The following is a 12,030-nucleotide window of genomic DNA, read 5'->3' on the forward strand; positions in this document are numbered from 1 at the left end:
CCTCCGCCAAAATGAACCTATCCTAATGGATTGAGATACTAGTCTGACTAATATCAACACACTGGCATATACAAGGGTACCAGTGGTCGATAACCTAACTCTAGGTCAACACAACTGGCATATACAAGGGTACCAGTGGTCGACTTTATTGAATTTATTCCTTTTGGTCAAATGGTCTGGTCTCAATTCAATTTTTTTTTTTTTCATCTCTTTTTCTTTTTCAACTTTTTTTTTTTTTTCATGGTATCTCAATCACTCTAATTCACCCTAGCATTGGTAACAACTTGAATCGTGGGCCCCACCTATCACTTAGAGAAACATAGTTTAAAAACAAAATAAAATAAAAATAGAAGTGAAAAGGACTCAACGAGATATGGTGAAACTATCATGTTATTTCTAACACCTGAGCTCTGTGCTTTTATGAATAGACTCTTTTAGATGTTTCCATCTAATCAGATTGGTTCCTCAAACTCCTACAACCAAAATGCTTCCATCCACTTAGATTAGTTAGTGCAATCCTAAATAGGCATAAATTTCTAAGCTCTAGAGTTTATTTATTCATACTGCAACTAAAAAGTTTCTCTCATACCCCCAAACTTAAATCTAACATTGTCCTCAATGTTCTAAGATGAAATTAAAAGCATGAATAAGGAGAAACTGTTACCATTTGAAGCAAAAGAGATAAGGAAAGATATTACCGTGTTGCAAGAATATTGGGTTACCTCCCAAGAAGTGCTAAGTTTAAAGTCTTCAGCCAGACTTAGGAAAGGATTAGTCAACTCGAACCATAAAGTAACAGTCGAAATAATTGTGGGTCTTCAAAACGAAAAAGAGCTGACCAGAGGAAACTACAATAACCCAAGAAAGTGAACAAGAATAACATGCCCTTATCTAGTTTCCTGATTAAGATATTTATATCTAATTGCGGTTCAGGTTCAGGTTCTATGAAAGGGTCTAAATAAAATATTTTCCTCGGATGCATTTCCTCATAGGTTGGATCCAAATTATTAGGTCCTAGAGTCTGGAAAAACTCAAATAAGAACTTAGAATCACAAAATAATAATAACCTAAATAACTGAGGATCCTTTAAGTCAATCAGTTTTGACTTATATAATTGACCACAGTGAGAGTAGTGGTCATTCTTAAGCAAATGTGTCGATTCTAATTTCCTAAAGCATTTAGGTCTAGTCTCACAACTTAATATTCGACACATTTGGAATATAAACGTTCCCACAGTTGGAAGAAAACTATTTGGTGGGAAAACAAAGTCAATCTGGGTATCATAGCCTAGGCAAACCACATCAACCAGAGGATGGGTTTCTAATAACTGAACTCCTTCATGGACATCATTAGGCTCGGGAAAACGAGTATGAAGGTAATCTTGTAAAATGGTCGAGGCACAGATATCAAGTCCTAAGTGTGGGGACTTTCTGAGAGTTAAAGGTAAGGCACTAGGAAAGTGATAATCACCCCCAAACTTAGAGTTTTCAGTGTCTCTAGATAGACCTCTAATTATTTCTTGAATTTCCGTATCTTCAGAGTCCTTAAAATATTCAAGAGATTCTTCTAAGTTATTATCAGGTAGTGCATCTTTACTCATCTCTACGGGTCTATCTTCTTCTTCCAAGACTATTGTTTCTAAGTCGCTAGACTCTAAAACAGTATTTTCGAAATGAACCCGTTCCTCTAAACCACTATCGGCTTCGTAATCAAAAGGAAAAACTACATCGTCTAAAATGGTGGTATCCCTTATCAAATCCTCGTCCTTTTGAATAGGTGAATAATCATAAAAATTATTTGGATTTGAACTAGAAATAATATAATCACTATACAGCTCAATTGGATTACTAGACTCCTGATCACTATGCCTACATATTTCGGATTCTTCATTACTGCTATCCTCATCATCATAGTACGAAAATGATTGAACCTTATCTAAATAAGTAGTGTCTTTTATTCTAACCTCGTCCTCTAAATTAGGCAAATATTCACTATTTACATCAAGGGTAAAATTGTAAACACTATTTTGGAAATTAAGATTATTTCGAGCAAGTATTTCGTTCGTCTCAGCCATCAGCTTGAGGGATTCCTCTATAGAAAGTTCACTCATTATTGTAATTCTTTCGTCTATAATTACACTATTCATCTCAGCTAACTTACGTGTCGACTCAGTTAACTCCCTGAGGGACACTTCTAAAGGAGGAATAGGAATAGAGGGATCATAAAAAGGACTACTTTTCAATAGTTTGATTGTATCCTCTAGAGACGAAGAACTAGTACTATAATCTTCTTGCTCGTAAGATTGATGCATGTGTGGATAGTAATTGGGCTCACCAGGGTATGACCCATATCCTTCCAAAGGATGACGTTCCCAACCACTATTCCCAACATGGTCATAAAAAGGATGATGTCCATATTCAAATTCAGGTCGATAATCATTGTATTGGCTTCTATCATACCAGTTCGACATTCTTAATTGCAAGGGAATTCTACACAATCACAAACAAGGCTGACTCGACCAAATGAAACCTATAAAATCTAGCAAACAACAAGCATGATGGCTCCACTTAGATTGTTTCTAGACTTGCTTCTATCTCTCGAAGGGGAATTCGTTACAATTTAAGCAAACCCCTCTGGAATCAATCGGAGTCAAAGTAAGTTGAATTGAGGCGAGGGAAGCTCAATGGAGCTTTGATACCCAAGGCCTCACCGCTATCACAAGGCGGCGCAGTCACGCATTCAACTCACAGAAACCGTCATGAGCTTCGAAGTATGCTAAAAGAATAACCAATATCCTTCGAAAAATTTTCCTAACAAGCTCGATACCCTATAGGACTTTTTCTAATCAGATTTTAAAGCTTGGGTTCGCGTTAGGTTTTTATCTCCTAAAGCGGGCAAAAAGGGAGCGGTGATGAAATCCGAACTCTTATCTTGTTTAGGCCAGGCCTTGCCCTTTACTAGGAAAATAAAGACAGTCCAAATTCGTCCTCAATCAATGATCCCCTTAAGGAATACAGTAACTCGCTTACAGGAGATTCGCAAGTGTTTCGATGGACTTACCTCCCGTACCAGACGGGGGATGAACCGTTGAAGTCGACTCGGGCCACGACTCCTATGTCATGTACGAACCCGAGGGGCCGAGACGATATAGTAATCGTCGTCCTTCCCTGCACACAGTTTATATAATTTTTTTTTGTTTAATAATACTCTTCCGTAGGGTTAAAAAAATAAATAAAGTCCAATTGTTTAAAGTCCAAAGTCCAAAATAAATAAATATAAAATAAAATTACAGTTTTCCTCACACACTCTAAAAAAATTAAAAATTAAAAATTAAATCCTAAAATTGTCCTTTTTTCTTCTCTTTTCGCTTTTCGCTTTAAGCTTTTTCCTCTCCAAGTCCTTAGTGCTCCACTTCGAACCTGTAAATCAAAGAAAAAAAAGACAAAGTAAAAAGGAACAAATAATAATAAAAAAAACCTAAAAAAATAAAAATAAATCTATATACAAGTCCGCGTCGGCGGCGCCATTTTGTTATAGTGTTGAAAGTGGTAGTAAAAGTTCGTTGCTCGGACTTGTAAAGATTTAAAAATAAAAATATATACAAAAAATATCAACAATATGGGCAAGAGTACTGGGACTAAAGATTCGGCCATTTTTTTTTTCTTCAAATGGTTCAGAAATTAATTCTAGCAATTATAGTTCAAAAACAAAACAAATATTAACTCTAGTTTATTGCCAAGATAGATTTTATAAAATATTACTTGTATTTATTAAGCATGGCATATCAAAAATCCCTAGGACTAAGCATACTCCATCAAATGAAATCACAAGTAATTAATTTAAAATCTTAATTCAATTAAAATTTGTGCAAAAAGTAAATAAAAGAATTAATGAAATTACCACATGGATGAAATTCGACCTCCTCCGTCGTCCCAGTGTTGGGTTTAGATCATCATGATAAAAACACGCTCAAAATATTTATTTATTGCTCAAAGGGTGTTTACAAGGATGAAAATGGAGATGAAATAATAAAACAGTGAATGTGCGACCAACAGAAAGCGTCCAAAATGAACGACACAGAAGAAGTGTTATTGTTACTGTAGCTCTAATACCCACACCTACGACCCACGATAAACGAATGTTGGTGCAGGTCCGTTCTTCGTGTTCTTGGTGTTCTTCATCAGCAGCAGCAGCAGAAAAATGGCAGCTCTGCAACTCGTGAGTTCTTCATTCTGTAGCCTCCAAAACTTCCCCAAACTCTCGACACCCCTTCTGCTCAACCCCATCAACCTATTTATAGCCAACAGACCCATCGAATCTCGCTCATTCACTCCATATAATTCTCCATTACTCGGAAAATATTTTTTTCCATTTTCTTCACTGTCAGCCGAGATATGATCTTCTCCATCCCCTCTGCCTGCGCATATGAGCTGTAATACTTCCATAGTTGCATAAACACTTAAGATGATCAGATATCTTCCCCATTTAGTCCACAAAACTTCCCAAAAATTCCTCTCATAGAGAACTCGAGCGTATCTTCCCTGTTTAACTCTCGATTGAAAGTTAGCGGATTCTAGCCAAATTTAACTCATTCCAACGCTCAGAATAATCTTGTTATACTCAATAGATATGACCCAATTAATTCCAGCCATTTAGTCTCTCCACAAATCCATCGAAAATCAATTTGAAAATCTTCCAGGGAGAGAATATATTTTCCCGCCAAAAATGAAATTTGAATTATGAGAAGAAAAGTGTCCTCCCCCTAATCCTGTACGGGTGTCCCTTTAGCAATTGGTGTGGGAATAATAATTTTGGGGTGGAAATAGTAATTTTTATGGGTTCCTCCGGTACATTTCTGGGACGCTTCCGGTGCATTTCTGAGGTGCCTCCGGTACATTATCCTGGGGTGTAAAACTCTACTTTTCGAGCTCATTTCGCTGCAAAGGCTTATTTCTCTAAAAACATCTACAAAAACACAAAATAACACAATAAGTACTTAATCGAGTCTAACAATACAGAACATTGAGAACAAAACAGACACATAAATGCGTCTATCAGCAGGATGTCAGCATATTACTTCCATGAACTAAAATCCACCATCAACATTAAGTCCCCTGCCTAGCACATAATGGTTGCATTATTATGGGGTAGGCATGAGATGGGCCTCGACCCTGCATTCATGAGTTTCGAATAAAGAATTTAAGCCTTGTTCTTTGATTTTGAAGTTGGTAAAGACCCACCCCTTGTTTTAGTCAGAATAAGTCCCCGGGACCCCGGGACATTGGCTTCCGCCAACAGTGAACTATTAAGGATCGCCAAGCAAAGGAAAAAAAAGTCAGGGGCTAGCTCTAAAACCCGTAGTGCTAAAGGCAAGCACTAGTAGTGAGGACACTTTTGGTAACCGGCTAGCATCTTGGACCAAATTACATCGGTTAAAGGTGTCAGCCAAAGTGGCAAAATAAGCCATACATGCAAACACAACAAATAAAACCAAACAAAGATAGTTAACATAGATAGGAGTCTATCTCCAGTAAGCACCGGAGTAGATCTCTACTAAACAAAGAGAAAGAACACCATAAATTAAAACACACTACTTTGCGTCTACAGACACCTATTCGAATAAGATCACAACTTGTCAAAGACTCTATGAGCTCGAAATTCGTATAGAGAAGTTATAATATGGATTAGCGCCTAGAACAGGTTACACCCAGAAGGAAGGCGCATTAGAGTCTATATCAAGTCTCCCTTTTGCAATGCTTTTCTTTTAGGGCCTGACTCTAGCAAGTAATATATCAAATGTCTTCACCAACATCGCTAGAAATAGATTCAACTGCAAAGAGATCCGATAGTTAAAGACCAAAAACCGAGAAAAAAGCGCATGACAATCATTCTTATTAGTTGATCGGAAGAATCAAAACACATCGAAATGGTACCAGCCGTACTTAATAATAGAAGGATTTGGAAGAAATACGTAAAATTTTCCCTCCTCAAAAGATTATTCCGGAATAAATGTCCAATAGTTAGGAGAGGTGCGCCAGCGGCGCGCTAAAGTTTAGGAGTTACGGGGCGGATGTAGCCAAGTTGTTCAAGGCAGTGGATTGTGAATCCATGATCCGCGGGTTCAATCCCCGTCATTCTCCCATCAAGAAAAGGGACAGGAAGATCCCAACTATAAAGATTTATCTGCAAGAGTCAATTCGCTGGCGCACCTCTCCTAACTATTGGTCATTTATTCCGAAATAATCTTTTGAGGAGGGACAATTTTACATATTTCTGCCAAATCCTTCTATTATTAAGTACGGCTGGTACCATTTCGATGTGTTTTGATTCTTCCGAAAAAGAGAGGTTTGAGTAATGCTCCTAGAAAGGAATATTTCGAATATAGAGGAGTTCCCAACAATCAACAAGTTGATCATACCCCTGCTATGAACCGTACGAGAATGTCCTTTGTCACCCCCACCGCGCTTACGGCTCTATACCCCAACCCAACTTGCTCTGTCCGCCTCATCTCATGCGGGGGAATCATTCTTTCAGAACCTCTCCCGGAAGAACGAATTAGGACGGTCTGATGCTTTGGACTCCAGAGAAGATTCTGGACAGAGGCCTTTTCAAATGCAAGAACAGACTAGTGACCGTCTATTCCCTAATCCCGGAAGTATCTTAACAGATCGGAAGGCTAAGTGCTTCGACCCCTACTTCTTAATCCATTTCTCTACCTGCTACTCTTCCTTGCGATCTAATCCGTCAAAAGAGAGGGGAGAGAAAGCTCTCCAAAAGGGCGACTCTAAAGGGAGATGATCCCATAAGATATTGATCAAAACCAACTATAATAAGTATCGAGTTCGATAAGGATCTCCTGTAAATCAGCAAGTAGATTGAAAGTGAGTGAGCTGGATGTCCTACGGATGTGAGAGAAAAGCAAGATTAGCCGAAGAAGATGCATTGAATAAAGTTAGGTAGGAGTCCTGGTTTTATCCATTAGTTGAAGAAACTGGTTGTCCTTAGTCGGTAGCATCCTGAGAATTAAATCCCTTTGGTCGAAGTCAGTACCTTAGAGAGATGTCCGCCTCAACCCGATACAAGTATAAATAGAGTCACGAGGAAGGGCCAATTCTAAGCTAGAGAAGCAAGAATTTCCTATACTTCCATGACTTTCTTCACTACCAGCAACTCTGGGGACCAAGAAGCTATGAAAAAATCTGGTGATATGATTCCACTTTCGCCGGTTCCTAGACCAAGTCCATTGTCCAAGCAAAGCCACTTAAGATCTTAACAAGGCTATGACCGGCCATCATATTAGCAAATAATCGGATTCCCAAGCTTAATGCTCGAAAACAATAAGAGATTATCTCAAGGAGTACTAAGAAGGGGGCTAATGCGAGAGGGACTCAGTCAACAACGGGCGAAAAAGGTTCAGATACGGGGGACTCATATGTACTGCGGGAACAGGCTACAACTCTAGCAGAGTAGATCACAAAACTTCCAAATTAATGGCCCTAAAAGCGTCTTTAACTCACGTTGATTTCCAGTCGCATCTCAGAAAGTCGCCTACTGCTACTAAACCACCACCCCCCGAGTATATGCTTCAACAGGAATCACACAGGGGTAAATTGATACAATAGAAACCTCTGAGAAAATGCCCGCCCGTAACCCAGCAGATAAAGTACATTACATAGTCCGGAAACAGTCGTCTCAATTTCTTACTTATTCCTTCTAAATCATTCACTTCTCGACTGAACGCCGCGTAACATCGACTCCTTTTACGCAATTATGAACTAACCTTTCTCGATTCCAATGCAACTTCTCCTTTTTGATGAGAATTCTCAAACTACGCGAGCCTCACAAATTGCATACCTATACAAGGGTTCAAGTTTCGATAGATATTTGCGGAGTTGATCATCTCTCTCGAAAACGAAGATTTAAAGTGGTCCATAATTTACTGAGTACTCGGTATAACTCACACATTCGTGTACAAACCAGTGCAGACGAAGGTGATAGTTCAAATACTAGAACGATTAAGCTAAAGTAAATACATATTTACCGCATAGATGAACATCTTCATATGCCTCAAACGTCCGGGGCTGATCAAACTGTTCCTTTTTAAATATCTAACGACCTTTCCGATCTTGATTAGGGTTCGGAAAAAAGCACGACTCGGTCGGTGTTGAATCCTTATTCATCGGGTATATCTCGCCGCAACCGCTTTTAGTCTTCTTTTAGGGTTTCCTCGACATTATGTATATGTAGGGATTTCGAACCGCTTTTACCGTTTTGCGATAGGATTTTCTTGCAGAAAATCCATCATGTCAAACACTAGTAGATCGTCTTCTTCATACCATCCAGGGTCTTCTGCTAAACGTGCACGACCTGCATCTCAGATTGAACTTGAGCTTCATGGTGAATCCCCTGCTCGTGTTCTCCGAGTTAAGAAGATCATACCGGTTCGTTCCTCTTTTTCTTTTCCTTTCCGAACAGTTGCTTGTTCTTCATGATCAGGCGTATAATCTTCCTCCCCCCTTTTTTTTGCAGAGATACCCTACTGGAACATGCGTGACGGTTATCGACGATGATGACTTAAGTAGTCCTCTTCATTCAAACTCAAACGCACCTACCCCTGCGGACCTTGAAGATGCTGATCTGGGTATCTCATCTTATGAATACCCCAACGCGGGTCTTTTTTTCGATATCACATGAAATGCCTATCTTCCAGCTACCGAGTTGTCGATGGATTCTTAGTGCGGAAGGAGTTTGTGCCTCTATACACAAAGGTATGGAGAAAGTATGACCACATCGCAACCAGGAACGTCGTTTGTCACTGTTCATATGCTTTGGTCACCACGGTAAACTGCATTCTTCCCATGATTGCTGAGATGGAGAACATCTCTATTCGCAATGTTTCTGAATCAAATATTGAAAAGTGGGAGAACATGGTATCTACCTGCGAATCCATGGAGTTCAACGTGGGCTGGTTGCGGCAGCGTCTTGACATCATCAAGGTTAATTGAGCTGGTATCCTTATGAATGTAGTTCCTACTGCGAAAGCTATCTTGGAGGAGGAGAAGGCCCTGGCTGCGGAATCAGAGAAGGTGGAGCAGGCAGTTCAAAACTTGAAGGATATGATGGAGAGATACCAAACTAGGCTGAAGATGATGCTCTCAAGGGACTACAATCTGTTGGATGGCCTCTTCTACGCCACACTTCCTTATTGTCAACTTTCTTTTCGAACATTCTTGAGAAATAAATTGAACATTCTTGAGAAATGAATTGCATTGGTTTTTGGTAGATGGATGAAGTTTTTCCATTAAGGTTTTTTTTTTTTTTTTTTGGATAAATTTATAATTCAAAATGTGTAATGAAAGATGCATGTATTGTCATGTCATGGGACAGTAGCAGGACAATGATCAAGCATGGTATGCCTTGAGCCATTTTCCGTTGATGACTACTTCTTACTTGCCTCCATCCACCTTAATGATCTTGTAATATCCGGTACTGTAAGCCTTGGTAATCACGTAGGGACCTTCCCATTTCGGAGAGAACTTTGGTGCAGACATGTCTTGCTGAATGTGCTTGTCCGTCTTCAAGACTAAATCTCCTACTTTAAAAACATGTGGCTTCACAGTCTTGTCATACGCCCTGGAGATCCTATTTCTGTACACCTGAGTACGTTCTTCTGCCTTGCTTCTTCTGGAATCCAGAGTGTCTAACTCAACGATTCTTGAGTTAAATGCTTCAGCCTCGTTCCAGTGGATCCCACTTACTGTTGCAATCCTGTCTGATGGGATCTTGATTTTTGCTGGGAGGATCGCGTCCACACTGTAAACAAGTGAATATGGAGAAACCCCAATGGAACTCCTAGGTGCCGTCCGATACGCCCATAGCGCCATTGGTAGTTGTTCGTGCCACTCTCTGGGGTTGTCATGTATTGTTCGACTGAGAATCCGAATTAATGTTTTGTTGGTGCTTTCAGCCTGTTCGTTTCCTTGAGGATAGTAAATGATGGAGAAGACCTGTTTAATTCCATATCCTTCCAGCAGCTCTCGTACCTGTTTGTTGGCGAAGGGGGTGCCGTTATCAGTGATAATATGTTTAGGCACACCAAAACGACAAATGATGTATTCTTTAATGAAAGCCGCAATCGTTGCTCCTGTAGTCCCTCGTAGAGGAATAGCCTCAACCCATTTGGAGAAATATTCTGTTGCGGTTATGATATACTCGTACTGCTTCAATGACGGCGGATTGATCTTCCAAATAATGTCAAGTCCCCAGCTATAAAATGGCCATTGACTGCTTATCGAGTGTAAATGAGTAGAAGGTGCGTCAACAAGGTTCCCATGAATTTGACATTTGTGGCAGCTTTGAACGAATGCAGCCGCATCATCCTCCATGGTCGGCCAATAATATTTCTCGTGTATCTGGAGAAACAGTTTCCTCCTCCCTTGATGTTCTTCTTCATGCATATCTTTCAACATGATTGGAATCTCTATCTCGGCCAGGCACCGTAACAGATCCCCTCCAAAGATTTTGCGATACAGGATCCCTTCGTGAAATACGAACCGCTTCGCTTTTTGTTTCATCTTGACAGCATCCTTTTGATTAGCAGGAGTTAGCCCGTCGCGGAGATAGCTAATATACGGCTCTCTCCAGTCCCCAACATGACTTATGCTGAAAACCTCCAATTGATGTGGCGGTGTTTGACAGTTAAAGCAAGACTTTTGGAGAAGTCGAGATTGGGTTTCCATTTCTATCCATTAATATCTCAGGTGTTGAAGACGTCGATAGAGCGTTACTACCAACGTTTGTCCACAAATTTCATCCTGAACGCGGTTAAGCTGCAGCTATGCTTCTTCATCTCCGAGACATCTTGATAGGGAACCATTAGGATTTCGATGATATAGCATACCGTGAAGCATAATGAAGTTCCGTAGGGTTTTGAGACTGACCTTCCGTTGAGAAAGCGAGTTGTTGAGCTCTTGAATGATCGGAGTCCGCCAATCGTCGGTTCCAGTGTCTTTGCATTGTGAAAGCCATGTTGATTCTACCGTTCTCCGCTTCACCGTCAGGGTTTCTTCCAAACCTTCGAACTGCAATTTGGATACTAGTTTGGCCAAACAATCAGCGTGTATGTTGTTGTTGCAACCAACATGGGTTATGGTTGCATCCGCAAAGTAGTTTAGTAACCTTTGCGCCTCTGATCGGTACTGGGCCAGTGTTACCTCCTTCAACGCATGCACTCCATTCATTTGATTAACTATTAACTTAATGTCACCTCTTATCTCCAAGCGTGTGGCCCCCGCTTTTTTGGCTAATGACAGTCATATGAGGAAGGCTTCATACTCTGCTGAATTGTTGGTGCATTGAAAGTCCATCTTGAAGGAATGCGAGAAGACTTCACCGATTAGAGACACTAAGATCACGCCTTCCCCTCTAGTGTTACTGCTAGGGGTGGCGGAGCCATCAAAATACAGCAGCCATGCCTCTCCTTCGACAACGGAGATCTCTGGAAATTCTCCAGGAAGATCTTCATGTAGCGCAGTAGTGCCTTCTCCAGGGAACGCTGCCAGTAAATCGACAACGACTTGTCCTTTGATAACCCTTGGTGATGCACACATTATGTCTAGTTCTGACATTTGGAGAAGCCACTTGTCCGACCTTCCCATCAACACCGGCTTTTAAATTAAAAACTTCGTAGGATCAGATTTAGATATAAGAACCACCTTGTTGGACAGCAGGTAATGTCTGAACTTCTGAATGGAATGAATCAGGGCAAGGCATGCTTTTTCCTCTTTGGGATATCTGAGTTCAGCATCTCTTAATACTCGACTGAAATAGTATATGGGATGTTCGACTCCCTCATCATCCTCCTGAGCGAGCAAAGCCCCTACGGCGGTATCATTGAAGGCGGTGTAGAGGCACAACAATCTTCCTTGGACATGGGATTTCATGACCACTGGAGACGACAATATCCGTTGAATCTTCCGAAACGCTTCATATTGTAGTGCGGTCCAGACGAAACTTGCTCCCTTCTTCAGC

General features: G+C 40.4%; 1 protein-coding gene across 1 annotated transcript; it reads right to left on the bottom strand.

Moving 5' to 3' along the window:
- Window positions 1–9,439: 9,439 nt before the first annotated feature.
- On the bottom strand, window positions 9,440–10,385 carry LOC113359543 (uncharacterized protein K02A2.6-like). The gene is made up of 2 exons (XM_026603158.1): window positions 9,550–10,385; window positions 9,440–9,497 (listed from the first exon to the last, which is right to left on the bottom strand). The coding sequence occupies exons 1-2, from the start codon at window positions 10,383–10,385 to the stop codon at window positions 9,440–9,442; spliced, it is 894 nt and encodes a 297-aa protein (XP_026458943.1).
- Window positions 10,386–12,030: the final 1,645 nt, after the last annotated feature.

The sequence above is a fragment of the Papaver somniferum genome, chromosome 3 (assembly GCF_003573695.1).
Source record: "Papaver somniferum cultivar HN1 chromosome 3, ASM357369v1, whole genome shotgun sequence".
In the NCBI taxonomy this organism is placed as follows: Eukaryota; Viridiplantae; Streptophyta; class Magnoliopsida; order Ranunculales; family Papaveraceae; genus Papaver; species Papaver somniferum.